At 44.3% G+C, this 27,652-nt stretch overlaps 2 protein-coding genes across 6 annotated transcripts in view; one reads left to right on the top strand and one right to left on the bottom strand.

Annotated features, from left to right (window-relative positions):
* Positions 1-593: 593 nt before the first annotated feature.
* LOC132231884 (pleckstrin homology domain-containing family G member 5-like) lies at positions 594-5,583 on the bottom strand. Its single transcript, XM_059691670.1, is given in 7 exon segments — positions 594-1,590; positions 1,593-1,679; positions 1,682-2,170; positions 2,173-3,018; positions 3,021-3,233; positions 5,281-5,478; positions 5,568-5,583. Coding segments are annotated over 7 exon segments (2,073 nt in total). The 3' UTR covers positions 594-1,366.
* An 11,590-nt stretch (positions 5,584-17,173) lies between these two features.
* The window catches only part of TRPC1 (transient receptor potential cation channel subfamily C member 1), a 201,877-nt gene continuing 191,398 nt past the window's right edge, over positions 17,174-27,652 (top strand). For 2 of the 5 annotated variants that reach the window (XM_059688259.1, XM_059688257.1), the window contains exons 1-2: positions 17,174-17,398; positions 22,381-22,535. In XM_059688259.1, the coding sequence (XP_059544242.1) occupies positions 17,320-17,398; positions 22,381-22,535 (234 nt within the window). In that variant the 5' untranslated portion in view covers positions 17,174-17,319. Of the gene's footprint in view, positions 17,399-22,380; positions 22,536-23,696; positions 23,784-27,652 lie in introns of those variants that run through there. The other 3 variants (XM_059688258.1, XM_059688255.1, XM_059688256.1) reach the window with 2 other exon arrangements.

Below are 27,652 nucleotides of genomic sequence, written 5' to 3'. Positions count from 1 at the left end.
CCCGGTGCACGAAATTCGTGCACTGGGGATGGGTGTGGCGGGGGGGGCGGTCCCTTAGCCCAGCCTGTGCCCTCTTGCAGTCTGGGACCCCTCCTTCCTTACCGCCCACCTGCTTGCTGCTTCCTACCGCTCAGCTTGCTGCTCCTTAGGCCTTGGGTCTGCTGGGTGCCGGGCCTGCGGGTTTGTGTCTCTGATAACCCCAGCAGCCCCAGCACCTTGATGGCAGAGCTTGGGGCTGCTGGGTGCTGGGGCTGCGGATCTGTGTCTTTGATCAGGGCCCCAGCAGCCCCAGCACCAAGGTGGTGGGCCTTGGGGCTGCTGGGTGCCGAGCCTGCAGGTTTGTGTCTCTGATTCTGCCCCCAGCATCCCCAGCTCCATGATGGCAGGGTTTGGGTCTGCTGTGCCGGGGCTGCTGGGTACCAGGCCTGCGGGTTTGTGTCTCTGATTCCCCGCAGCAGCCCCAGCACCAAAGTAGTGGGCCTGCTGGTTTGTGTCTCCGATCAAGCCCCCAGCAGCCCCAAAACCGCCTCAGTGGGGCTTGGGGCTGCTGGGTGCCGGCTCCCCTGTGTGTTTGTGTCTGTAATCTGGCCCTCAGCAGCCTCAGCACCGCCTAAATAACTTAAGGGAAACTTTATTTAGTCTTCTTTTAAAAGCAATCTAGTTTAAAAATGAGTTGCAGTTAAGAGAGAACAAAGAACATGGTACCTAAGAGTGAGATAGACAGACAGAGGAGAGGCTGGGCACTGGTCAGGGGCTTACATGCCAACTGTTCTCCACCTGGGAAATGATGTAAAATCGGTTTCTTTAGTTTTCTGCTCAATGGTCTTCTCCAGCGAGTGGAGTGGCATCTGCTCGCTTCTCCCTGGGGCCTGTCTTGGTGATCGCCTTGGGGTCTGGCTGCGCTCCAGTGGGCTCCGTACAGGCCTGCCTGCTCCGCCTGGCCCTGTCCACACATTGCTTCCTCCGAGTCTTCCTTGGGCGAAGCCCCGGTCCATCACCTCCTCCTGTGTCTCGCACCACTTCCACAGGGCCCAGAAAAAGGCCCACACAGAATTCAGGTCTGCAAGGAGCTGGTCCTCTGCTTTCAGAACCTTCGGGATCTCCGCTTGCAATTGTTCCCTGCCATGACCTTCCTTCCCTACCTCCGGCATCTTCCCGGAGCACCGCATGCCTGCCCTCCAGCAGCAGGTTGTCTTTGTGTGGCTTTCAGGGCAGCCCTGAGAGCCTGGTGGCCGCTGGGCCTGAGGCCCGCCCGGGAAGGCGGGTGGCTCCCCAGCAAGTCCTGCTGCATCAGGCGCAGGTGCTCCTGCCCCCCACCGCACCCTCCAGGCATGCGCTGCTCCACGCTGTGCTCAGGGCCTGGGAGTTAAGCAAGCAGGGTAGTCCTGATTCGGTAGAGCTGGGCCAGCGTCAGCTTCCTGTGCTGGGCAGAGATCCCCAGGGGCGGCTCAGGCTGGACCCTGGGGGAGGTCCCTGAGGGCAGCTCTCTGCTCCTCCTGGTGGGCACTTTGGGCTCCCCCGCCAGGCAAGTGGTCCTGCCCTCCATCTCTGATAGCTGGGAGCCACTGCCAGGGCTTGGTGGCCCCCGCAATTCCAGCGGGTCCCAGCTTTGTGAGGGGAGCCCCGAGTCCTAGTGCCGGTGGCTGTGGCAGCCAAGCAGAGTTCCAACAGGCTGCGGCTGGGGGTGCCCCCTGGGTGGCAGCCCCTGCCAGCAGCTGCAGGGGGCTGGCCTCAGATTTGGACTTGAGCAGGTGGGGCAGGTGGGGCAGCAGCTGGACAGGGGTGCGGCAGCAGAGTCGGGGCGAGAGCGGGGGTGAAGGGGCCTGTGGTAAATCTAGGGGCCAGTGCGCTGGCTCCACCACAGGGGCTGGGGTCACAAAGTCTTGCAAGGAGGTGGGGGAGAGGGTGCCGTAGGCGGAGTCCATGGAGCAGGAGCGGCCGTCCCGGGGCCCAGGGCCAGCAGTTCGTGGTACTGAGGGACATCTCCTCCGACTGGGGCCGCCCTCGAACTCGGGAGAGGAGAGTGTCTCCCCAGGCTCCAGCACCACCATGGCCAGGGTCTCTGTGGAGCCCTCTGAGGCGCAGTGCTGGGAGTCCAGGCTGTTGCTGCTTTTGCGCAGGATGGCGGGGGAGCTGGCGGTGGAAGTGCTACTCTTCCCACCCTCCTCTCGTCTTCCTCCTCTTCCTTCTGCTCATCCTCCTCCTCCTCCAGGCTCTGCAGGTGCTGCTGGCTGCCCGTATGCTCCTGCGCATGCAGCTGTTGCAACTGGTTCTGGGCATTGTAAATGGAGTCCACCCATCCCCAGCACAGAGCCTGCCCTCTGGCCTGGAACATGTAGGCCCCCACGGCGCTGTGGAACTCGTTCAGGTAGATGAGGAGGAAGGAGCCAGGGTCCCGCAGCTCCCGGCACACGATCTTGTCCACCAGCAGCGGTGGCCTGATGACCCTGGTCCCCTCAGCCTTCTTCACTGCCTTGGTCACTGAGAGCAGGTCCGTGAAGAGGAAGCAGTACACATCCATCTTGCTGTCCTTTCCCTCCTTCATCCTCAGGCTGCCCTCCAACATCAGCTGACGCGTCTCCTTTGGGGAGGCACCAGGGATGGACACGGCCAGGTCCAGGTGCAGAAATTCCTTCAGGAGCTTGTCCACCTCATTGTTGCTACCCTCCACCACCTGTCGCTGCTGCATGCACGCGTTCACGTAGTGGATGAAGTGCTCCACGGAGCTGATCATGGTGATGATAGCCTCCTTGGCACACGGCTCGTCCATCTTCCTCAGCACCGACTTGAGCAGCAGCGGGTACTTGGTGAGCCGCTGATGGGGCTTGGCGAGCCTGTCGCTCAGCTTCAGCTGCTGGCACTGCTGGTGCTTCTCAGCCCACGTCACGTAGGCCCGGAAGAGGTCGTTGTCATGCAGCAGGCTGCGCATGTACTCCATGCAGCCCTCCTCCTTCATGCAATACCAAATGTAGGGCTTGAAGAGGGAGCCGAACATCTTGAAGCCTTTGAGGAGGTCCCAGGCTGCAGCAGCGCCTTCTCCACCTTCGGCGCCATCACGCTGGCCCACAGCCCGCGGTGCAGATGCACAATCTCGCGGATGTTGCTGAACAGGAGCGGGGTGTGCAGGTGTCCGGACTCCTCCCCAAGGCAACCCTTCACCCAGGAGTCCCCGCCACTCCATTCACCCCCTCGGCCAGCAGGGAGCGCCCTCGGTTGGTCTGCTGCTCTGGGAGCTGGGGAGGAGGAGACGGCAGAAGGCGAGGCCCTGAAGCAGGAGGAGGCCTCGGAAGGCAGGTGAGGAGCCTAGGACGCATTGCGCCCCGCCACCACCCCGCGACCCGCTGGGGCCTGCACCCAGGAGGGCAAGGCCCTGAAGCAGGAGGCGGCCCTGGAAGGTGGGCGGCTCCCACTGTACCAGGCGCATGTGTGCCCACCCCCACCCTTGCCCTCCAGGCCTGCCACGCTGCGCTCCTCAGGGCCTGGGCAGTGCTTCAGGAGCAGGGCGTGGAGGTGTCGGGACTCCTCCCTAGGGCGACCCTTCACCCAGGAGTCCCAGCCGCTCCATTCACCCCCTCGGCCAGCAGGGAGGCCCTCGGTGGGTCCACTGCTCTGGGCGCTGGGGAGGAGGAGGAGGCCTCGGAGGGCGAGGCCCTGAAGCAGGAGGAAGCCGTGCAAGGCAGGCAAGGAGCCCAGGACTCAAGGCAGCCCCGCCGCCACCCTGCACTCAGGAGTGCCATGGCTGCGGCAGGGCCATGGGCTGGGCTTGGAGGTGAGTCCTCCGCGCACAGGCCCAGCGGCCTGCCTGGTGTGGGTAGGGATTTCGGGTCACCCTGAGGGAGGATCCAGCCTTTCTCTGCTCCTCTCCTGGTGGAGCGGCGGGACTCCAGCACTGAGGTCAGAGGAGCTGCCTTCCAGCCCCCAGGCCGATTCTCGGAGTCGGAAGTTGTGCCATCAGCCTCTGCCTAGGACGGGACCTCTGCACCCCCAGGGTGCATAAACACTCAGGGCTTCTATCAGGCTTCACTGATCCCGGGCTGTGAGGCCTCACGCTCTGCTGATCCTGGGGCCGTGAGGCCTGCTGCTCGGCTGGCTTCGGGCCCTTTGGCTTCGGGCCCTTTGGGTTCATTCACTCCACCCCTTGGAGCCTACATATGCAAATTAATCGCCATCTTTGTTGGTGTTTAATTTGCATATCACCCTGATTAGCCAATGGGAAGTGTAGTGGAGGTACGGTTAATTACCCTTTTTGTCTTTTATTAGATAGGACTAGGGGCCCGGTGCACGAAATTCGTGCACTGGGTATGTGGGGGGGGGGAGTGTCCCTCAGCCCAGCCTGCCCCCTCTCACATACTGGGAGCCATCAGGCGTTGACCCCCATCACCCTCCAATCGCAGGATCGGCCCCTTGCCCAGGCCTGACGCCTCTGGCCTAGGCGTACGGCCCGGGCAGCGGGGACCCGCAGTGGCAGCGGGGGGCGCCGCGATTGCGTGGGCTCCGCCCCTGCCCCTGCAGGATGCCTCTCGTGGGCTTCGCTTTAGGCCCAGGCAAGGGGCCTCTAGCTCCTGGGACTGCCAGCTTCGACCGTGCCCAGCTCCCATCACTGGCTCCACCCCTACTTCCTGCTATCACTGGCCAGGGCGGAAAAGGCGCCTGATTCTCTGATCATGGCTGGGGGGCAGGGCAAAGACGGCCCCAGGGCCGCCTTTGCTCTGCCCCCCAGCTCTTAGCTCCCCCCTGGGTTTCCGATCACTGTCAGTGTCAGGGGGCTTCTTCCTGCTTTCCCTTTCGCCTCCCTGCATTGTGCCTACATATGCAAATTAACCACCATCTTGTTGGCAGTTAACTGCCAATCTTAGTTGGCAGTTAATTTGCATATAGCCCTGATTAGCCAATGAAAAGGGTAGCTCGTACGCCAATTACCATTTTTCTCTTTTATTAGTGTTGATGGGCTGGGCCTTTTTTAGTTATCACCCTTTGTCTAGGGAATTTTCCCAGGGCCTGTATTGTTGGCCACGTGTACTGATCATATTCTCTCTCCCTACCCCCACATTCTGTTTGCTCTGGGGAAATTTAGTAATGGCCTGGCCATCTACTGTTTCTTTTCTATGAGGATAAATTAAAGGCATGCTTAATAGACTAACAATAAACAAATTAAACCAAACAACAAAGACAGATAAAACAATAATCAACAGACAAGCATGCATAACACATAGACAAGACTTAATAAATCAGAGTTCTTTTGATGGATCTTTCAGATGTTTTACATTGCCTGAGACTTACAGCCAGAATGCGGCCCAGATCTTAGCCTGTTGTTTACAGATCTCATCATATTCTGCTCTTCATAGCATTGACTGGCATCTAAAGTTGTTTCAACTAAAATCTGCCAGTCCCAAGGCATCATATGGTAATTTTCAGACAAAGCATTAAAGAGTCTTTTTGTAAAAGGACTGTTAGCCCCATTTTCTCTAGTTGATGAGCCTGATTTAAGAGAGTACCTTTTGACACATTAATTCCTTTATCCTTGAGCATGCAAACTAAAAATTTACAATGATGTTTTTGCCTTTTACTCGAATTCTTCCCCATCATAATCTGGCTGATTAAAAAAGTCCTCATCCACTTATGATCACGACTCCGATACTGGCATGGGCTTTGTGTGCAGTGAACTTCACACCTTTCCAGTGAATTTCCACTTTGTTTTTTGCTCAGGCGAATCTTCTCCTCCAATCCCTGTCTGGAGTGCCAGATGCCGCAACCTTTGCTGCAGGCTTCAGGATCTGAGGAGGGGCCAATGCACAAATGAAAATGCTATACAAGAAATATGAATTTAGAAGACATTGTGGGGCAGGTGGAACCTTTCTTGAAGAGAGACACTGACTCTGGCCTGGTCCACTATTTATTTACTTGAACACACATGTGCCCTTTAGCAACACAGGCATATCAAAGGTAAATTTTGGTAAACAGTAAAAGGATTATCAGGTTAGGGAATTGCCTTGAGCCACCACTATCTCAACAGACGAGGTGCTTAGCATCAGCCCTGCTAATGCCCAAGGTCCATCAGCCTTCTCAGTTCCTTGGTGCATTCTTGTGACAGTATTGGCAAGCGGTGGCTTCCTGCAAAAGCCTAATATGCAAATTGTCCCCTCGGGAGTTCAACTGGGAGACCAGGAGTTTGATTGCTCGCTGTGATATGTACTGACCGCTAGGGTGTGGTGTGGAATGAAGGAAGGCCCTGGCCAGCAGCCGGCAGCTGGGGAAGGGAGGCCCTGGCTGGCAGCTAGAAGGCCCCGATTTGCCCTGATCACCGGCCAGGCCTAGGGACCCTACCTGTGCATGGATTTCGTGCACTGGGCCTCTAGTCTATTATAAGATTATTTTCCAGAAAGGAGAAATCAAAAATACTAAAACAAAATTCCTAATTATTTAGTTTGTAAAAATAATTGCTTAAAACTAATTATTAAAACAAAAAAACACTTATTAGATTATTTTGGGAGAGTGAAGGTGGTTCTATGGTTTTTTAACATGAAGAAATTTAATAGAGACCAGCTTCATGTTACTACACATTTAGTTTGTGTGGAAGTAATTACAGTGAATCAACCAATCCAATAAGATAAATTTGCCTCTTATGATCCCGGTATGACATTAGACACTGGAGATTCAGTCAAGAAAAATATATGACCTCATGAATCTTATATCCTAGTGAAGAGAGACAGGTGATAAATGGGAATTTTAGATAATGATAACTGTAGTCGGAGAAAAAAAATGGTAACATGATAGAGACTGACTTGGGAACTAGGGTGAATATTATTTTAGTTTGGGTGGTCAAGGAAGGCCTCTTTAAGGATGTGAGTTTAGACAATATAAACGATGAGACAGAGCTAAGTGTTCAACAGAGGGAATAAGTGTAAAGGCTCTGATGCAGGAAGTGTCCTGTAGGAATTTCAGGAAAAGAAACAGTCAGATGTGGCCTAGGAGTAGTGAAGGAGAAATAGAGAGCTTGGAGATGTAGATAGGATCTATTCTACTTATAGGACTAGATCTGAATCTGGATTTTCTCCTCTCCAACTGGAGTTGCAGATGGCTCTTCTTTTGTATCTGTGGTTTGGTGAGTTGCTCTGAATAATGTGCTATGGAATCTTGCATTCTACTGTTCATTAAAACTCCATCATGGTCTCCATATCACAAATGCAAGATAAAGACTGCTTTATGCTAGAAAAAGAGTGTACCATAGAGGCAAGAGAGAATAAGCTACATCTGAGATGATTCCAAGTCTCTGAGTAACAGGATGCAGTTGCAACTCTGACTTACCAGTATTTTTGGAAGGAATTTTAGAGACAGGATAGGCAGTCAGGGAATAAGGGGGAGGGGCGGGGGTGGTCCATGGGAGAGAAATGCATAGGTGAGGGCTGGGAGCCACCAGAATGCCTATCTTACTTTTAAGAGGATAGAGAAAGGCCACAAGATAAGGGGAAGGGAAAGGCATACATTCACAGAGGATAGAAGAATGTTGCAAGATAAGAGGGAGAGAAAAAGGGGGGTACCAGGTGGGCTTTGTTTGACCTTTTAAACTGCAGAAGAATGGCCAATTAGAAAGAGTCCAATTAGAAGGGGTCATGTTCAGACAAAGAGCTACCAGAATATATAAATCAGAGACGAAGAGACTCAGAACAAGATTTAGATTTTTTTCCCATTTTAGAGAGAGAGAGACAGCAGGCTTTTCACATTTGGGGACCCAGGAGGAGTTTGAATATGCTTCCAATAAACTTTCACCTTTTTATATAAAATCTTTTAGTCCATGAATTTATTCTTCAAGTTTTGTAGGACAAGAACCCACAAGGAAGAGTCCACACCCCACTTTGAAGGAAGAAAAGCCCTCTAATATTCTGGAATGCCTGGTAGGTCTGTCCACTAAAGTAAGCCAGAATTCCCCTGACTCTAAGAAATTAATCCAGCCACTGTGGAAGTCCAGAGGGTATAACCTAAACCCAGAAGCTTGAGTAGACTTAAAAGTGTATGTATAGTTTTGAGCCATCTGAATTTTTATCCTCAAACACTTGAACTTTTGGATGGGTCATGGTTAGAGTGGTTCTGCTACTGAGTAAAAATTTTTCTGGGTAAACTCACACACATCAACCCAAACATGTTACCACTGTCTGTGTTCACTGGCCACAAATTTACAGTGAGCAACTTTGACATTTCACCAAATACACAAACTTGGAACTGAATCCAACAGTATAGAAGGGGGAGACTTATGATCTACTAGAGTTTTTGTTTGTTTGTTTTTTGTTTTTTTAAGGCTAAAATGGGCCTGGCCAGTTTTTCTCAGTGATTAGAGCATCGATCTGCACACCAAAGGGTCTCGGGTTGATTCCTGGTAAAGGGCATATACCTGAGTTGTAGGTTCATTCCCCAGCAGCAGCCTGGGTAAGTTCAGGAGGGAACCAGTCAACCTCTCTCTTTCTCTCTCTCTCTCTCTCTCTCTCTCTCTCTCTCTCTCTCTCTCTCTCTCTCTCTCTCTCCTTCCCTCCCTTTCTGCCGGGAGCCGGTACATCCTTGCTGTTTCAAAGGACCTGGCATATATGGCATACTGTTCTTAATATGTTTGCTCACCTTCTTGGCACTATGTGTTTTAACCAAGGTCTCTGAGAAAGGTTGTTTCCGCAGGTAGGGATTTTCCCCTGAAGTTAGGGAGGGAATAAAACCTCTTAACTAAGTGCCAGGTGGGTAATTAATCACTTTAACTATGAACAATCATGCTTAAGCTACATAATCTTTACACCCTGGAATGGAGATAAGAAACGCCCTAACCTAAAGCCCGGAGGAGGAGAAGATGGCAGCGATATAGGCAGACGCGTCCCAGGTCGTCTCCCGGAGCAAATGGAGTAAGCAGCTGAAACTAATAACACCCACCCCAAATTGGCGAAGCTACTCAGGTGGTGAGATAGTTTGCAGCCGGGAAGGGCAGAGCTCCCCTGGAAAGGTAAAAAACCAGGGATCTGGGCAGGAAAGTTTGCCAGACCTCTGAGCCCAGAGGGTTAGAGGGAGACCGTGTGGCAGATAGCAACGTCCCTTGGGGCAGGCACAGCCCCTGACTGGGGAAAAGAGATCCGCAGGATTCCTGGCATCGCCGGGGGATATGAGAGCTGGGTTCTGTGAGCACGGAGGACTGAGCCTACAGGGGAGCAGCTTGAAGAGCTGACCAGAGCATGCAATACTGGTAATAGAAGAGCTTGTAGAAAGTCAGCCTTCCCCGTTTCCGCGGCTGGCTTTCACTTGTTTATTTTCACTGAATCCTGTTCATAAGATATTTTGGATACAGACACTCACCTGTGCTGAAGAGGGGGAGAAGGTGCGGACGAGTGGAATCTGGGGAGAGACTGAGGAGGGGGGGGGGGCTGGGAGAGGTGGCAGCGGATTGAGTGCTGAGACACCCCTGGGCCCAGGATCGGGGCAGCCATTCTTTCCAGAGGGTGGGACTCCCCTACCTAGCCCCCAGGCAAGGAGCACAACCACACCCAGATTCCACCCTGAAAAAGATCAAGGATTAAAATAATCTGATCACTCCCTGGGAGTTAACGGGGTCTGGCCTATAGAGGGATTTTCAATCCCAGCAACAACACAGAGTGGTGCCTGGTACACAATGCCTTGTTGTGTTGTATTTTGTGCCTTTAAATCAATGCAGCAGATCCAAACAACAGCAGCCTCCTGAGCACCAAACCCTCTGTCTGAGGAACAGCAGCTGTACGTGAAACCTCCCCCTACCAGCCAGAAGAGCTACCACAGCTGTGAACAGCACCCACCAGAGGAGCTGCTGCCAACTGAGAAGCAGCTGCTACCACAACCGCCCGAAGAGCAACCACAGCCCAAGGAGTCACTGCCACCCAGGGAGCAGCCACTGAATGACTCAACGTCTAGATATGTCAGTGAGATCAAACATGGGTAGACAAAGAAACCCCCAAAGGAAAGAAAAAGAGGACTCGCCAGAAAAGCAGCTAAGTAATACAGAGGCATGCAACATGACCGAAAAAGAATTCAGAATAAGGGTCCTAGAGTTCATAAACTGGATGGAGGAAAAAATTAATAACATATGCAAGAAGCTAGAAGAAACAGATGATAAAATCAACAACTTAAGTAAGACCCAAGAAGAAATGAAGAGTGATATAGCTGCAATAAAAAATACCATTGAAAGTATCAACAGTAGACTAGGAGAAGCGGAGCACCGAATTAGTGAATTAGAAGACAAGGAAGCAAAACACACCCAAACTGTACTGCAATTGGAGAAAAAAATTAAAAGACAGGAGGAGAGCCCAAGGGAGCTTTGGGACAACATGAAACGAAACAACATACGAATAATAGGGGTGCCAGAACAACAGAAAGAGGAACAAGGATTAGAAAACCTACTCGAAGAAATAATATCAGAAAACTTCCCTGAGGTGGGGAAGAAAAAAGTCACACAAGCCCAGAGAGTCCCAAACAAGGTGAACCCGAAAAGACCCACACCAAGACACATCATAATTACCATGGCAAATGTTCAGGACAAAGAGAGAATCTTACAAGCTGCAAGAAAGAGACAGAAAGTTACATACAAGGGATCTCCCATTAGATTATCAAATGATTTCTCAACAGAAACACATCAGGCCAGAAAAGAATGGACTGAAATTTACAAAGTGATGCAAAGCAAAGGACTGAATCCAAGAATACTCTATCCAGCAAGGCTATCATTCAAACTTGAAGGGGAAATAAGAAGCTTCACAGACAAAAAAAAAGACTAAGGGAGCTTATCACCACCAAGCCAGCAATGCAAGAAATGCTAAAGGGACTGGTGTAAAAAGAAGAAATAAAAAGCTCAGAAAGAAAACAGCCACACAAAAAAAGAAATGGCTACAAACAAGTACCTTTCAATAATAACTTTAAACGTAAACAGACTAAATGCTCCAACCAAAAGACATCGAGTGGCTGAATGGATAAAAAAACATGACCCATACATCTGCTGTCTACAAGAGACCCACCTCATTAGAAGGGACTCACACAGACTGAAAGTGAAGGGATGGAAAAATATCTTCCAGGCAAATGGAAAGGAAAAGAAAGCTGGGGTAGCAATACTTATATCGGACAAAATAGACCTCAAAGTGAAGGCCATAACAAGAGATAAGGAAGGCCACTTCATAATACTAAAGGGATCAATACAACAAGAAGATATAACCCTGGTAAACATATATGCACCCAATGTAGGAGCACCCAAATTCATAAAAAAACTCCTGGAAGATATCAAAGGAGAGATCGACAACAATACAATCATAGTAGGGGACTTTAATACACCACTGACAGCACTGGATAAGTCCTATAGACAAACAATCAGCAAAGATACAGCAATCCTAAATGACTCACTAGATCAGATGGACTTAATAGACATCTTCAGAACACTTCACCCCAATGCCACGGAATATACATTCTACTCAAGTGCTCATAAGACATATTCAAAAATAAACCATATATTGGGTCACAAGCAAAGTATCCCCAAATTCAAGAAGATTGAAATCATAAAAAGCGTCTTCGCAGACCATGATGGCATAATATTAGAAATAAACTACAATAAAAACAAACCAAAATACTCAAACACCTGGAAGCTGAATAGCATGCTATTAAATATTGATTGGGTTACCAATGAAATCAAAGAAGAAATTAAAAACATCCTGGAAACTAATGACAATGAAAACACAACAATCCAAAACCTATGGGACACAATGAAAGCAGTCCTGAGAGGGAAGTTTATAGTTCTACAGGCCTATCTCAAAAAACAAGAAAAAATGGTAGTAAATCATCTAACTCTACAACTCAAAGAATTAGAAAGACAGCAACAAGAAAACCCCAGAGTGAGTAGAAGGAAGGAGATAATAAATATTAGAGCAGAAATAAATGATATAGAGACCAAAAAAACAATACAGAAAATCAATGAAACCAAGAGCTGGTTCTTTGAAAGGATAAACAAAATTGACAAACCTCTAGCCAGACTCACCAAGAAGCAAAGAGAGAGGACCCAAATAAACAAAATCAGAAACGATAGAGGCGAAATAACAACAGACCCCACAGAAATACAAATGATTGTTAAAAAATACTATGGACAGCTCTACTCCAACAAACTAGACAACATGGAGGAAATGGACAAATTCCTAGAAAAATACAACATTCCAAAACTCAATCAGGAAGAATCTAAAAATCTCAACAGGCCAATAACTATGGAAGAAATTGAAGCAGTCATCAAAAAGCTTCCATCAAACAAAAGCCCAGGACCAGACGGCTTCACAGGGGAGTTTTACCAAACATTCAAGGAAGAACTAAAACCTATCCTCCTCAGACTACTACAAAAAATTCAAGAGGAAGGAACACTTCCAAGCTCATTCTATGAAGCCAGCATCACCCTAATACCAAAACCAGGTAAAGACAACACAATGAAAGAATTACAGGCCAATATCCCTCATGAACATAGATGCCAAAATCCTCAACAAAATCTTAGCAAATCGGATCCAGCAGTACATCAGAAAGATGATACACCATGACCAAGTAGGATTTATCCCAGGGATGCAAGGATGGTACAATATCCGCAAATCAATAAACGTGATACATCACATAAACAAATTGAAAGAAAAAAACCACATGGTCATATCAATTGATGCAGAAAAAGCATTTGACAAAATTCAACACCCATTTTTGATAAAAACTCTCAGCAACGTGGGAGTAGAAGGATCATACCTCAACATAATAAAAGCCATATATGACAGGCCCACAGCCAACATCATACTCAATGGACAAAAACTAATACCATTTCCCCTAAGAACAGGAACAAGACAGGGATGCCCACTCTCTCCACTCCTGTTCAACATAGTACTGGAAGTGTTAGCCATTGCAATTCGGCAAGAAGAAGAAATAAAAGGCATCCAAATTGGAAAAGAGGAAGTAAATCTGTCCTTATTTGCAGATGACATGATATTATACATACAAAACCCTAGAGACTCCACCAAAAAGCTACTAGACGTAATACATGAATTTGGCAATGTAGCAGGATACAAAATTAACCCCAAGAAATCTGAGGCATTTCTATACACCAATAGTGAACTTTCAGAAAGAGAGATTATAAAAACAATCCCGTTTACCATTGCACCAAAAAAATTAAGCTACCTAGGAATAAACTTAACTAAAGAGGTAAAAGACCTCTACTCAGAAAACTACAGGACGTTGAAAAAAGATATAGAGGAAGACATAAACAGATGGAAGAACATACCGTGTTCATGGATTGGTAGAATCAACATCATTATAATGTCCATACTACCCAAAGCAATCTATAAATTCAACGCACTTCCCATTAAAATACCAACGGCATACTTCAGAGATCTAGAACGAACTTTCCAAAAATTCATCTGGAATAAAAAAAGACCCCGAATAGCTGCAGCAATCCTGAAAAAGAACAAAGTAGGTGGGATCTCAATACCAGATATCAAGTTGTATTACAAAGCCACTGTTCTCAAAACTGCCTGGTACTGGCACAAGAATAGGCATATAGATCAATGGAATAGAATAGAGAGCCCAGAAATCGGCCCGAACCAATATGCTCAATTAATATTTGACAAAGGAGGCAAGAACATACAATGGAGCCAAGATAGTCTCTTCAATAAATGGTGTTGGGAAAATTGGACAGATATATGCAAGACAATGAAACTAGACCACCAACTTACACCATACACAAAAATAAACTCAAAATGGATAAATGACTTAAATGTACGACAGGAAACCATAAAAATTCTAGAAGAATCCAAAGGCCACAAAATCTCAGACATATGCCGAAGCAATTTCTTCACTGATACAGCTCCTAGGGCACTTGAAACTAAAGAGAAAATGAACAAATGGGACTACATCAAAATAAAAAGCTTCTGCACAGCAAAAGAAACCATCAACAAAACAACGAGAAAACCCACTGTGTGGGAAAACATATTTGCCAATGTCATATCTGATAAGGGCCTAATCTCCTAAATTTATAGGGAACTCATACAACTTAACAAAAGGAAGATAAACAATCCAATCAAAAAATGGGCAAAGGGCCTAAATAGACACCTTTCAAAAGAGGACATTTTGAAAGCCAGGAGACATATGAAAACATGCTCAAAGTCACTAATCATCCGAGAGATGCAAATCAAAACAACAATGAGGTACCATCTCACACCTGTCAGACTGGCTATCATCAACAAATCAACAAACGACAAGTGCTGGAGAGGATGTGGAGAAAAAGGAACCCTTCTGCACTGCTGGTGGGAATGCAGACTGGTGCAGCCACTATGGAAGACAGTATGGAGTTTCCTTAAAAAACTGAAAATGGAACTCCCATTTGACCCTGTGATCCCACTTCTAGGAATATATCCCAAGAAACCAGAAACACCAATCAGAAAGGATATATGCACCCCTATGTTCATAGAAGCACAATTCACCATAGCTAAGATTTGGAAACAGCCTAAGTGCCCATCAGCAGATGAGTGGATTAGAAAACTGTGGTACATCTACAGGATGGAATACTATGCTGCTCTAAAAAGGAAGGAACTCTTACCATTTGCAACGTCATGGATGGAACTGGAGAGCATTATGCTAAGTGAAATAAGCCAGTCAATGAAGGAAAAATACCACATGATCTCACTCATTCATGGACAATAGAGACCATTATAAACTTTTGAACAATAATAGATACAGAGGCAGAGCTGCCTCAAACAGATTGTCAAACTGCAGCGGGAAGGCCGGGGAGGGTTGGGGGGCAGGAAGTAGGGGGGTAAGAGATCAACTAAAGGACTTGTATGCATGCATATAAGCATAACCAATGGACATAAGACACTGGGGGATAGGGGAGGCTAGGGGACTGTCTAGGGCGGGGGGATAAAATGGACACATATGTAATACCCTTTGTAATACTTTAAGCAATAAATAAAACAAAAACAACAAAAAAAAAAAAAAAAAGAAAAGAAAAGAAACGCCCTAACCTTTGGAATAGAGATTGATAGGATTGGAATCAACTGGTATAAATACAGATGTAACAAGACAGAACTTAGAAGAGAGAACCTACAGACAGAACCTACACAGAACCTACAGACAGAAGAACTTCGCTGGAGAGAACATGGCAAAAGATCCTGGACTGAACCTGACTACAGAAATTGGCAAGAGAACCTGACTAGAACCTGGTGACTGAACCTGGCTGGAGAACCTGGACAGAGCCTGGCTGAAGAACCTAGCGAGGGAACATGGCTACAGAACCTCGCTGGAGATCCGAAGCAGAACCTCTCTGGAGATCCAGACCAGATCTTGGCTGGAGATCCTGGCTAGGCTGCTGATCAACTGAACACTGTCTCTGTGTCCTTCCTTCTTCACCGACTCCGTCCACACCTTTGGGGACCCCTGGACCTGCTGGGGTTGGACCCCAGCACCTTTCTCTCTCTTCCCCCAACCCCTGACTCCCTTTTTTCTACTCTCTCTGAAAAAGCAATGGGAAAAATATTTTCAGGTAGAGATTAACAACAACCACAAAAAGACTAAAATGATTCACTAAATAATCCACTATTTTGAAGTCAACACATAAAAATATTTATAAAGGTGGACAATCTTGTTCAGTAAGGCCTCTTAGAGAAGATCTAAAGAGTACTTTGAATGATGATAAAGATATATTTAGGAAATTTGGGAGCTGATGTTGGCAGGGATAGGATGGAACAAATCAACCTGAACAAAAGAGGAGGTAAGTATTTCCCTTAAATACAAGATACTTCTAAGTAAATTTAAAGCCTTGGCACAATTTAGATTTTGCACCGTTGGTTACGGGAAGCAATAATAATTATTCAAGTCATATAATTTCCAGGTCTTCCCACCCCCAACCCTGGGTTTTAAAGGTGTGAGAATTTGCTTTAATTAAAACTTTGATTAAGAAAATAAATTATTGGTCTGGTCGGTGTTGCTCAGTTGGTTGGGTGTCCTCCCAGGCACCAAAAGGTTCCTCCATCAATTCTGGTCAGGGCACATGCCAGGGCTGTGGGCTCGATCCCCGCTAGGGGGCGTGCAGGAGGCAGCCTATACATGTTCTGCTTTAACATCAGTATTTCTTTCTCCCTCTCCCTTTTTCTCTAAAAACCAATAAAAATATTTTTTAAAAAAGAAAAATTATTCAAGGAAGTAACACTTATTGTGCTGCAGTTGACTTTTGCCTAAATAACACTCATCTTTAAAATCAGATTTATAAATGTGTAGATGAAGAAGCCATTGAAGGACTGTGATGCAGTCTATCAAATCCTAAAAACGCGCTTATCCATGATTACGTGACTACACCTGAATTACATGCGAATAAACGTATGAATCGGGAATGTGGCGCCTTTCTACTATCACAAACGAGTTGTTAAAAGAGTCTTCAGAAATTCAGGAAGCAGGGACGTCTGGCCGCGCGGCGAGGCACAGGGCACAGGGACAGGAATGACCCGACAGTCACACAGGGCTGTCCACTGACGTGAGCCCTCACGGTTCAGCCGCCCCGCAGCCTGTGGGCTTCCGCACAGCAGGAGGCGGCGGGGAGGTAGCGGCGCTGAGCCGTGCTCCGCCGTCCGAAGCCTTCCAGGTCAGTCAGCGCGCCAGCCGGGACCGGTAGACGCGGACACACCGACAGGCCCCGCCCATCAAGGCTGGCCCCTCCCACCGCTAGAGGACTGGCTCCGGCTGCGTCGCTAACGCGGGGCGGAGGGTGACGAGAGGAGTCGCGAGAATCTCCTGGGGGCGCCGCTCGGCAGGCGGTTCCCACGGTCCTGGACCCCGACGCTTGCAGAGCCGCCTCTCGGGACTTCCCACGCACCGCTCCTCCGGCCTCTGCCTGCCCGCCGTCCCCCGCGCAGCCCCTGCGGCTCAGGCACGGCCCCGCGCTCCGCCGCCCTGGCGCCCGCTACTCTGTCGTCCCCAGACCGGCGCGGACCGGTTCGGCCGGGGCGCAGGCGGCTGGGGAGGGGTCGCGGGCCCTGGGGCCGCGCTGGTGCCGCCACCGACCTGGGGCTGTCGGTGGAGGGCGAGTGCTGGCTCCCAGGAGACGGGACGCTCTTCGGGGCCAACGGGCCGCGCGCGGAGGCAGCCGTGGGGCCGACCCATCCCTTCTCGGGCCCTGCGGCGGGGCGGGGCCCCGGGTCGCGGCCCCGGTCTCCCGGCCTGCCCCCTTCGTGGGGCGCGACGGTGGCGGCCCTGTGTCCAACCACGGATCCTTCTGGCGCCTCCTCCTCCTCCCTGCTTTCTTCCCCATCCTCCTCTTCATCGCCGAGCGAGGTGATGGCGCTAAAGGATGTGCGGGAGGTGAAGGAGGAGAACACCCTGAATGAGAAGCTTTTCTTGCTGGCGTGCGACAAGGGTGAGAGCTCGGCCCCGTTCTCCGCTCCCGATGCTCTTGTCCACCACACCCCTCCCTCATCGTCCGCAGCCTCAGCTTGGGGCTCTCTCCCTCTCCTGGCACCGGGCGCCTGACCCGCCGCCCTCACCGCCTCTCCGGGGCGCCCCCCGCCGCCTCTGCCCTGTGAGTGCGCAGCTGGCAGCGCGAACCGCGGGCGCGGCCCTCCAGTTGCGGCCGCTGTGCCCAGGCGCTGGCCGCGGTCGCCGTGCTGGCGTCCTGTGTTCAGGCAGCGCTGTGGGGGCGCGGACGCTAGGATTTTAGCCCTGCCTCTGCTGCTGACTACCCGAATGACCCGGTCTCTTTGGGGACTTAGTTTTTTCCTCTTTGGAAGCCCAAAGGGCTTGTCTAGTGTGAAAATCCCATGACCTTGCTTAAGGTGCCTCGTGTTTGTGGGCTCTCGCCTGTTTTCCCCGTCTTCATTAAAATGTTACTTGTGTTATAGTATTTTAAGTTCAGCCACCCAGTGCCTTGGTGTACAGTGACTGTTATGTCAGAATCCTAGGTGGAGACAGACAGGACTGAAGAAATATTCCCAAACTTTCTCCAAATTTACAGAACAACTTTGTTCATGCTTTTTATTGGAGAAGATTTATTGCTTCTGAACCTTCTTTGAGAAATAAAGGTAGTACAAAATAATTACAGGGCAAAAATGTGGACGATATTTAATATTTTTCTTAAAAAAAAAAAGATTCGTCACTTTTATGGCCATATAAAGTCTCTTCACTCAAGCATGCTTTCTTTTGTTGCATATAATAAATGGAATGGGAAATTGATTGCCCTAAGACTAATTTTACTTCCTATGTGAAATACTATAAAATTTATTTTTCTACATTTATTCAGCTTGCCTTTGTTGACCTAAAAATAAAAGTTATTTTACCAGCAAAAATGGGTTTATTTGGGAACAGCAAAGAAATGCAATTCAGGACAAGTAAGCTACAGCAAAAGCCATAGGCAAGGCCAACGAACAAAGGAGAGGAAAGTTTTATGGAGAAGAAGGAAGTTGGGAAGGGTAGTTTTGAATAAAGTTCATTGGAAAAATTGAGAGTTAAGGGCGATGATGGTTTCTCATTGGCTGGGAATGTCAATTTCTTGTAGGAGACCTAATGTACATCTTTTATGTTGGGGCCTACCATTGATGATTCTTTCCTGTTGAGGATTTTTCTGTTGGGTTCTGTAATTGATAATCAATTCATCCTATAATTTGACTTCTGGTACTACGTATGAGCACCCGCTCTGGCCTGACACTATTTCAAGTAAGATTTCCCTTTGTTAATTTTCACACCTTCCAATGCCTATGCTCATTTAGAAAACTCAGTTTAGGATCATGCAGACTTCAAGAACATAAACTCAAAGGGCAGTTTTACACTATGAAAAGATTAGCTTCAGAGGATATTTTGCATGTGGGAGTTTTTAAAAATATTTTTATTGATTTCAGAGAGAGAGGGAGGAGAGATAGATAGAAACATCAATGATGAGAGAGAATCATCCATAAGCTGCCTCCTGCACCCCCCCCCCCCCCCCACTGGAGATCGAGCCCACAACAAGGGTATGTGCCCTGACTGGGAATGAACCATGACTTCCTGGTTCATAGGTCAATGCTCAACCACTGAGCCACCTGGCATTTTTCATAAGTGTCAGTGACCTCTTACTGCTTTAGAAGTAGGATTTGATTTACATAAAATCTTTTACAAACACATTGACTTATAAAGGTTACCTATGTCAGCCACTTTTATGTTCTTATGTAATAGTATTAAACTATAATATGAAAACATTCCTTAAAGTCCGGCATGGACACAACTTTGAATTGTCTTGGAAATGTAAAGAAGCATAATATATGACTATAACCTCACAAAAATCATTTTGGATTAGGTAAAATTGCTTAGTATTACTGGAGTGCATTGTATAAGTTCTTTTCCCTAAAGAAACTCTCTGAGAGAGGGAATGGAAGATTGTGTTGCACTAGAATGAGTAAATCACTGCTGCATGTCCCCCAGCTTACTGAGCTGTGGTTATTTTAAAGCAAACAAAGTATGTCAAGAAAGGGAATTTGATGTTCCTGTCAAACTGAGGGATATGGTTCGAGTAAGTACTTGTATGTTGTGTGTAATTAATATTATTGCATGACATATTTACCGGTAAAACAAAAGAATGTTTTAATATATGATAGTTTTGTAGCCTGTCCAGTAGTGCAGTTGAAATAGCTTGGTAATCTCTGTCAGCTTCCCATTTTATAAGATTATTAAGATTCTTGGAGAGATTTGGCTTTTGGGAGTGGGTAGAATATGCATACTTTTTTTTTTGCCCATATAAAGTAAAAAAAAATTTAAGGAGTAGTAGGTATTTTCTGTTTCAGGTATGTTCAAAAGAGCTCTTGGGTTAGGTTGAGGAAAATGGCTTATTTCTTAAAAGAATACTGTGGTATTCTTTTACATGTAAAAAATAAATAGGAGTTACAGCAGTATTTTTTTACATGTTTGTATTCACTAATATTGTTAAACCTCTTTTAGTATCACCCAAACCAAATCTGCAAGAGGAAATTTCCTGAAGTAGCTATAGTTTCCACTATTACATTGGAGCTTTTATCAAACCTGTTTGCTAAAACAACTCTTTGGGTTAGAGTGCATATACTTTTTATAGATGCTCTCATTTCATCCTCACAACCCAATGAGCTATATTTGTTGTTATCCCCATTTTACAAATAAGAAAAATGAGAATTAGCAGAATTTTAAAATTATTCTGCCTAAAGTTGCATTAGTTAAGAAGTACAACTAGGATATACCTTGAGCCTGCACTATTAACCACTATGTTATATTGATCTAGTTTTAGTTGGATGAATGAAAATCATTTGTGTTAGAAAAGACATGTTCACACTTGGACTTACTAGTTGAAAATTAAACTCGCTCTCGATGAATGTTTTATAAACCTTGCTTTCTGTGGGTCAAATTTATCCAATAAAAGTAAAAAACTTTAATAGCACCAGAGCAAATCTACTGTAGAACATTTATGTTTTTTATCCTTTTCATTTAGCAATCTTACTCTACATGTACAACATGTTCATAATGCATTATACTTAGAAAGAATTCCTAAAATAAAAATTGTGGAGATGAGGTGGTTATGTGTATGTTAGTGGATGAGTGGGCCTTTGAAAGATATGTACAGATTAAGGAGTAAAGAAAAAATTAGAAAAGAGCCTGGCCAATGTAGCTCAGCTGTTGAGCATTGACCCAGCAACCAAGAGGTCACTGGTTGGATTCCAGGTCAGGGCACATGCCTGGGGTTGCAAGCTCCATCCCCTGTGGGGGATCCTGCAGGAGGCAGCCAATCAATGATTTTTCTCTCTCATTGATGTTTCTATCTCTTATCTCTCTCCTTCCTTTTCACTGGTCTATCTGTATGTTCACTATCAGTTCAACTTATGACTAAAAGTTTCACTTTCTGAAGTGTTTGATAAGTTTTTGCCATAGAGCATGAGTGTCTATTCGTAGTGCTATGAGGAAAATATTTCTTTTTGTGATTAATATTCTTAAGGTAACTAAGGAAATGTGGCATCAAGAAAATTATGGTTCAACTTCTTCCAAAATGCATGGGGGGCTTTAAAGTCATTGATTTCAAATAATACCACTTTCCCTGTTTGGGTTGCTCAGTTGTTGGAACATTGTCCCATTCACCAAAAAGGTAGTGGGTTCATTTCCCAGTCAGGTCAGGGCACATACCTAGGTTGCAGATTTGATGATCGAGGATCAATGTTTCTCTCGCTCTTCCTTTCTCTCTAGAAATAAGTGAAAGCATATCCTCAGGCGAGGATTAAAAAATAATAATAATAGCAAATCTATTTGAAATTTTACCCCTTCTCCCCCAAATGTTACTTTTTTTAATTCACTCATTTAGTCAAGTTTTAGGATTTACTTTTTCTGTATTATGAAATAATTTATTTTTCCTCTGGTTTTCACTCTGTTCTTTTCTGCAGTTTTCTTTTGTGGTGGTTGTTTTGCTTTTTTAAAAATTCATAGGTGTCTAAAGAACAACTGTATTTGCAAGTCACTTAAAATGGTTTATATTATATTTTAAAAGTAAAATGAAAAGAAACAAAACTCTGCTTTCTTTGTGTAGTTAATTAGCATTTCTCTTGATTTATTTCCCTTATTACTGCACTAGTTGGTCAGCAGACAAATATAGTGGGCCCTCCATGAAAATGATTACCTTTGGCATTATTCTCATTTTTTCCCATTGGTCAGCTGTTTTGATGTGGGCTAGAGTTAGGCAGAAGGAAATCTGCATGCTCTTGACAGGTTAAAATTTATTTTACTTTGAAACATTATGAGTTTCGCCTCTACCAGCATTAATTCCACTCCTGCTTTAGAGTTTTGTGAGTTGGGTGTTCCCTGGTCATAATCTAAACAGTTTCATTTATGAGATAAGGGTGTGTGTGTGTGTGTGTGTGGGGGGGTGCGGGGGGAGAAGAGGAGAGGAATTTCAGGCATTTTTTGTCGAGCATATACTAGTACACGTTAACACTGCTTTTCCAAAGTATATAAAATGTCTTCGTAATATCCTGAGCTTATTACTTGATCTCATAATTATTTTGATGTATGAGTAAATGTGGGTATGTATTTGAGATGTAAAACTGTAAGCTTATAATTTTTCTAGCTTCCAGTCTGTATTTTTGGACATTCTTTATTGCTTTAAATATCTTCTAAAAGTTTCTCTCCTTATCATTCAGTTATGAATTTTAAACTAGCAACTTTCAATGTTTGCAGCTGATGTACATATTATTTTACCAAGATAGAAGTTTTTAGCAAAGAAATATTCACATTTTTGCATATTTCCATATATAAAAATGAGTTTAGGTTTTAATCTTTTAAATTAACAGGCTAAGTTTTCTTTACAGTCATTCACTTTTAATATGTTATGAATGTTAAATTGTGTTTGTATTTGTTATTTAGGTGACTATTATATGGTTAAAAAGATTTTGGAGGAAAGCAGTTCAGGTGACTTGAACATAAATTGCGTAGATGTGCTTGGGAGAAATGCTGTTACAATAACTATTGAAAATGAAAATTTGGATATACTACAGCTACTTTTGGACTACGGTTGTCAGGTACAAGGCTAGATAACTTTATTTTGTAGCTTCTAAGTTCTGTTAGATGTGCCATGTTTTCTTCTTTATAGTTCCCTCTCTTCCTGCCTCCCTCCCTATCTTCTTTTTCCCCCCCTTTTCTCTTTCTTCTCTTTCACTTTTAAATTGATTTTGACCCATAAAAAGTTCTAAAAACAAATCTAAAGCCTATTTTTCAAAGTATAATATTTTTACTTGATTTATTTTTTTCTCCCAACTTTTACGACCCTCTTCCTTATGTGTTTTACATCTGACAGAGAAAATCATCATGACTTATTAAAGGTGACTTTGTTTTTCTTATTTATATTATGATATATATGTACATAATATTATATATCAAGTGTTCTAGAAGTGTCAGGGGAAAAGATTTTTCTGTGACCCATATAATTTACAAGCATAAGAACAAAATGCTCCTCACTCACAAAGCAATTTTCAGTTTGACTTTGATTTTCTCTTAAGTTTTATTAAATTTTCCTTTTTGCCTGAAACTTAATGTTTACTTATAACTAAAGGTGAATGAATTTTTTTAACTGGAAAATACTGACCTTTTATATCTTTATCAGTTAGGGTAGAAGAACAGAGATGCATATAAGTCTTGAAAGAATTCAGTCAAGAGATTTTGAAAGAAATTTAATCATATTCTTTTTTTTTTAGTTTGCTTAGTATGGGATTTAGCACATGAATTCTGGCTTTTTTTCTTTCACATAGTATGATTGATTGCTCTGTTGTAGCTTTAACTTAATGAGGTGTATATATATATATATATATATATATATACACACATATATACATATATACATATATATATAATACACATATATATTTTTTTGAGTGGCATCAGGAAGCACTCAGAAGATTTAAAAAAATATAAATAGGTTAGTTATATGGACAACATGGTACTGTCTCTGTATATACATATTTAGATAGAGAAAGAAGTTGCTTTCCCAGCAATTTCAGTTAACCAGAACATCAGTGAGACTCAGGAAGTAAGTAAAAAGTACCTCTGAGCAGCCGGAGCCTAGAAGTTTCTGACATACAAACTTTGGTCAGAGGAATACTTCTGGAGCCCGTCTTCAAAGTCTATATTTGTTCATTTTAGATTCTTCTTTAACAAACTTAATTATTTAGTTTTCTAATCCATAGAGAGAAGTGCAACAGAAGGGGCATGAGGACTACAGAGTCCAGTGCCTCTGACTATTTATTAAAGAGGTCAACAGCATTACATACATGGTAATCCCTGAGGGAGCTATATGTTAGAATAATAATTAATGTTTATAACAATGGTCCAGAGTCAGTAAGGAAAAATTAAATTATATTCAGTGCCTATTCTTTTAAGGAAGAATATATACAGTACAATTAAAAGCAGAAAATTTCCATCAAAATAGTTTACATTTCAAAGTGAAATACTTAAAGGCGTAGAAAATAAGGTTATAAAGGAAGTCCTGGATGATTCTTAATAAAGGAGGTATTATTGTATAATAATTATTTTTGTCTTTTTACACATATGACTCTCTATATAATCTGCAGTGTATACATGGTTTTTTCACACCCCTGATTACATTTGAACATCATAGTCAGCCTATATAGATGTTTCATTTTATAGATCAGAAAACTGAGGCACATGGACTTTAATGATTGCCCAAAGTTCTTAAATAAGGCCAAACCTAAGATATAATCTGATCTTCTGACTGCAATTTTCATGCTCTCTTCAGTTCATTGTGTCCGTCTCAGGTTACCTATGTCCTATCTATAAATCAACAAGTGTCTAAGGCCTTTGATTGGGTGTGATTGTAGAAATGAATACATAAAACATAAGTTCTGTATTAAAGGATATTAAAAGTAATTGGACAATGAAAATACATATGAATTTCAAGTCATTTAAAAAAACAAAAGTGTATTTGATAAGTGCTAAGGGGTAATACTACTTGAACGTTGTATATTGCTTTAAGTGTTTTCATATATTTTATGTTGTGTTACTCTTATGGTTCTCAAATGGATAATCCCCCTTCCCCTCCAGGGACATTTGACAATGTATGGAGACATATTTGGTTTCACAACTAGGGAGTGGGTTACTACTGGCATTTGATGAGTAGAGGCCACAGATGCTGCTAAACATCTTACAATGCTCAGGACAGCCTCCACGACAAAGATTTATCTGGCCTAAAATGTCAACAATGCCACTATTGATAAACCCTGTTTTATACTTAAGCTTTTGTAGTTTATAATAAATGTGTTAGAAACATAGAAAAGAGAAGATCACTGTGGATTGGAGCTATTAAAGGTTTACTGGAAGAGTGTCAGTTGAGCCTTGAAATCTTAATAATTACTAATATGTATATAGTACTACTGTGTGCCAAGAACCTTTAATGTATTCAGCTTCCTTAATCCTCACAATATTCCTATCAGATAGGTACTGTTATAACCTCCATTTTATAAAGGAGGAAACTGAGGTACGGAAAGGTTAAATAACTTGCCCAAAGTCATTGTCTAAATCAGGGGTCCTCAAACTTTTTAAATGGGGCCAGTTCACTGTCCCTCAGACTGTTGGAGGGCCGGACTATAGTTTAAACAAAAATCTATGAACAAATTCTTGTGCACACTGCACATATCTTATTTTGAAGTAAACAAAACAAAACGGGAACAAATAAAATATTTGTATTTGCATGTGGCCCGCGGGCCGTAGTTTGAGGACCCCTGGTCTAAATGGTAGAACTGGAACTTGAACCCAGGTTCTGGCTCCAGAGTCCATGCTTTTTACCGAGTATTTAAAATTACTCTCAAATGTGTAGATAGGTCAGGAACAGGGGATGTGGACAAGAATTAGTTAAGTAAACAAAGGCATGTGCAATGTGTATCCTCAAGACAGTGAATTGATTTCACCTGTTTAAACAAAATATTTGGGGTGGATAGTAGTGTGAAGTATCTGGAAAAACAGCTAAAAGGAAACTGATGAAAATGGTCTGATGGCCAGGCTAAGGAATTTGGGTTTTATGAAAGATAGTGGGGTCAAGAAATGATTTTTGAGCCCTAACCGGTTTGGCTCAGTGGATAGAGCGTCGGCCTGCGGACTGAAGGGTCCCAGGTTCGATTCCGGTCAAGGGCATGTACCTTGGCTGCGGGCACATCCCCAGTAGGGGGTGTGCAGGAGGCAGCTGATCGATGTTTCTCTCTCATCGATGTTTCTAACTCTCTATCCCCCTCTCCCTTCCTCTCTGTAAAAAATCAATAAAATATATTAAAAAAAGATGATTTTTGAGAAAGGATGTGTTATGTCCAGTAGTATTTTAGAAAAACTATTATAGTGGTTGTGTTCAGTATACATGAGAAGATGGAAAATGGGGAAGGCAATAACTTGGTGAGCAGTTTTGTAATCCAGACATGAAGAAGTTAAAGACTGACTGGACTAGTGGCTGTAAGAATGGTGGGAGGTGGGGAATGGCAGATGTGAGAAATGTTATGAAGGAGAATTGACAGAATTTAGTGACTATTTAAATTTGGAGGGGAGAATTGAGGAATCCAAGATGATTTGGAAATCTTAAAAATGGTTGACTTGGAGGCAGAAAGAAGAATAGGAAATTAAGAGGAGAATTCAATCTTGGGGCAGAGAAATGTGAATTCTGGTTTTGGCCTTGTTTATTTTGGGGCTATCAGGCATCCTCCAATAGACAGTTACAGATGAAGATTTCATCTCTAGGGAGTTGTTGGGCTAGAGAGAAAGAAGCGGCAGTTATGGCCATGGACATTGTGAGAATGAGTGAATGACAACAGAGAAGAGCAGATGACTGGTGCCAGCTCTTTCTCAGGGAACATCTATATTAATAAAGGGCACTAAAAGGGAAGGGTATCATTGAAGGAGTCAGGACAGTGCAGCATTGTAAAAACCAAAGAAACAGTTTTAATATGTTGCCTAGAAATCAAGGAAAATGAGGAATTTTTGAAATTCAGTAGAACTAAGAAAATGATGCACATGGATTTGAGAAGTTTGATAAAGTGAGAGGAAGAAAACTTGACTGGAAAGAAGATAGAATCAAGCCCAGTTATCAAAGAGTGAGAAAATATCTCATGTTTGGGGACGTAGGGACTAGGACTAGCATGTCTGCGAATGAAGGACCCAAGGTCCTATAGAAGACAGAAAGCATTAAATAGAATACTAGGGTGGACTATTTAGCTTCAGAAAGGAAGTGGCTTATTACTCTGAGCTTAAAGGAAAGAGTATGTGAATTGTTGAAAATTCTGAGGTGAGAAGGAAGATAGCAACCTCATTAATACATAATAAGTATATAATTGAATATGTTTTAATAAGTAATGGTCCAATATCTATGAGAAATTGGGAAGCAAAACTAAGGACATTTTGTATATCTATAGATATTTTTTACTTATTTTCATTTAAAAATATATTTTTATTGATTTCAGAGAGGAAGTGAGAGGGAGAAAGAGATAGAAACATCAATGATCAAAGAGAATCATTGATCGGCTGCCTCCTACATGCCCAACACTGGGGATCAAGCCCACAACCCCGGCATATGCCCTGACTGGGAATCGAACCATGACCTCTTGGTTCATAGGTAGACACTCAGCCACTGAGCCACACTGATGAGGGCTTATAGATATTTTTAAAATAACTTAAAACATTCTTTTCAGACATGGCTTTTTTATATAAGTAAATATTTTTATACCTGAAGCTTATCCTTTATCAAACTGTGTATCTGAATATAATTTAACTTTTATCATCATAAGTGGGAATCACTGAGAATGTAGTCATTTTAGTTTCTTCAGATAGCCTAAAACTAAACACATTTGTCCTTACATTAAATGGCTTCAGACTGCTGTGTGTGGGTGTGTGTGTGTGTGTGTGTGTGTGTGTGTGTAATGATTTTGCTATACTGATATTTTCTCTTTTCAATGGTCAACTTTAGCAGTTATTTTTTTCTTCCTACTTTGCTGGTTTTAATATAGTTGTTCTCTTATTCAGTAAAGACTTGAAGGGTACTTGGGAAAACCAGATATTTGTCAATTATAGAGGCAACTCCTTCAGGGAAATAATGACCATGAAGTTAGTTTATGACCACTCAGTATGGTTTTTTGGGAGATGTGCAGCT

Source organism: Myotis daubentonii, chromosome 3, assembly GCF_963259705.1.
Source record: "Myotis daubentonii chromosome 3, mMyoDau2.1, whole genome shotgun sequence".
NCBI lineage: Eukaryota > Metazoa > Chordata > Mammalia > Chiroptera > Vespertilionidae > Myotis > Myotis daubentonii.
The sequence above is the reverse complement of the archived record's forward strand: the minus strand, read 5'-3'. Positions and strand labels throughout refer to the sequence as shown.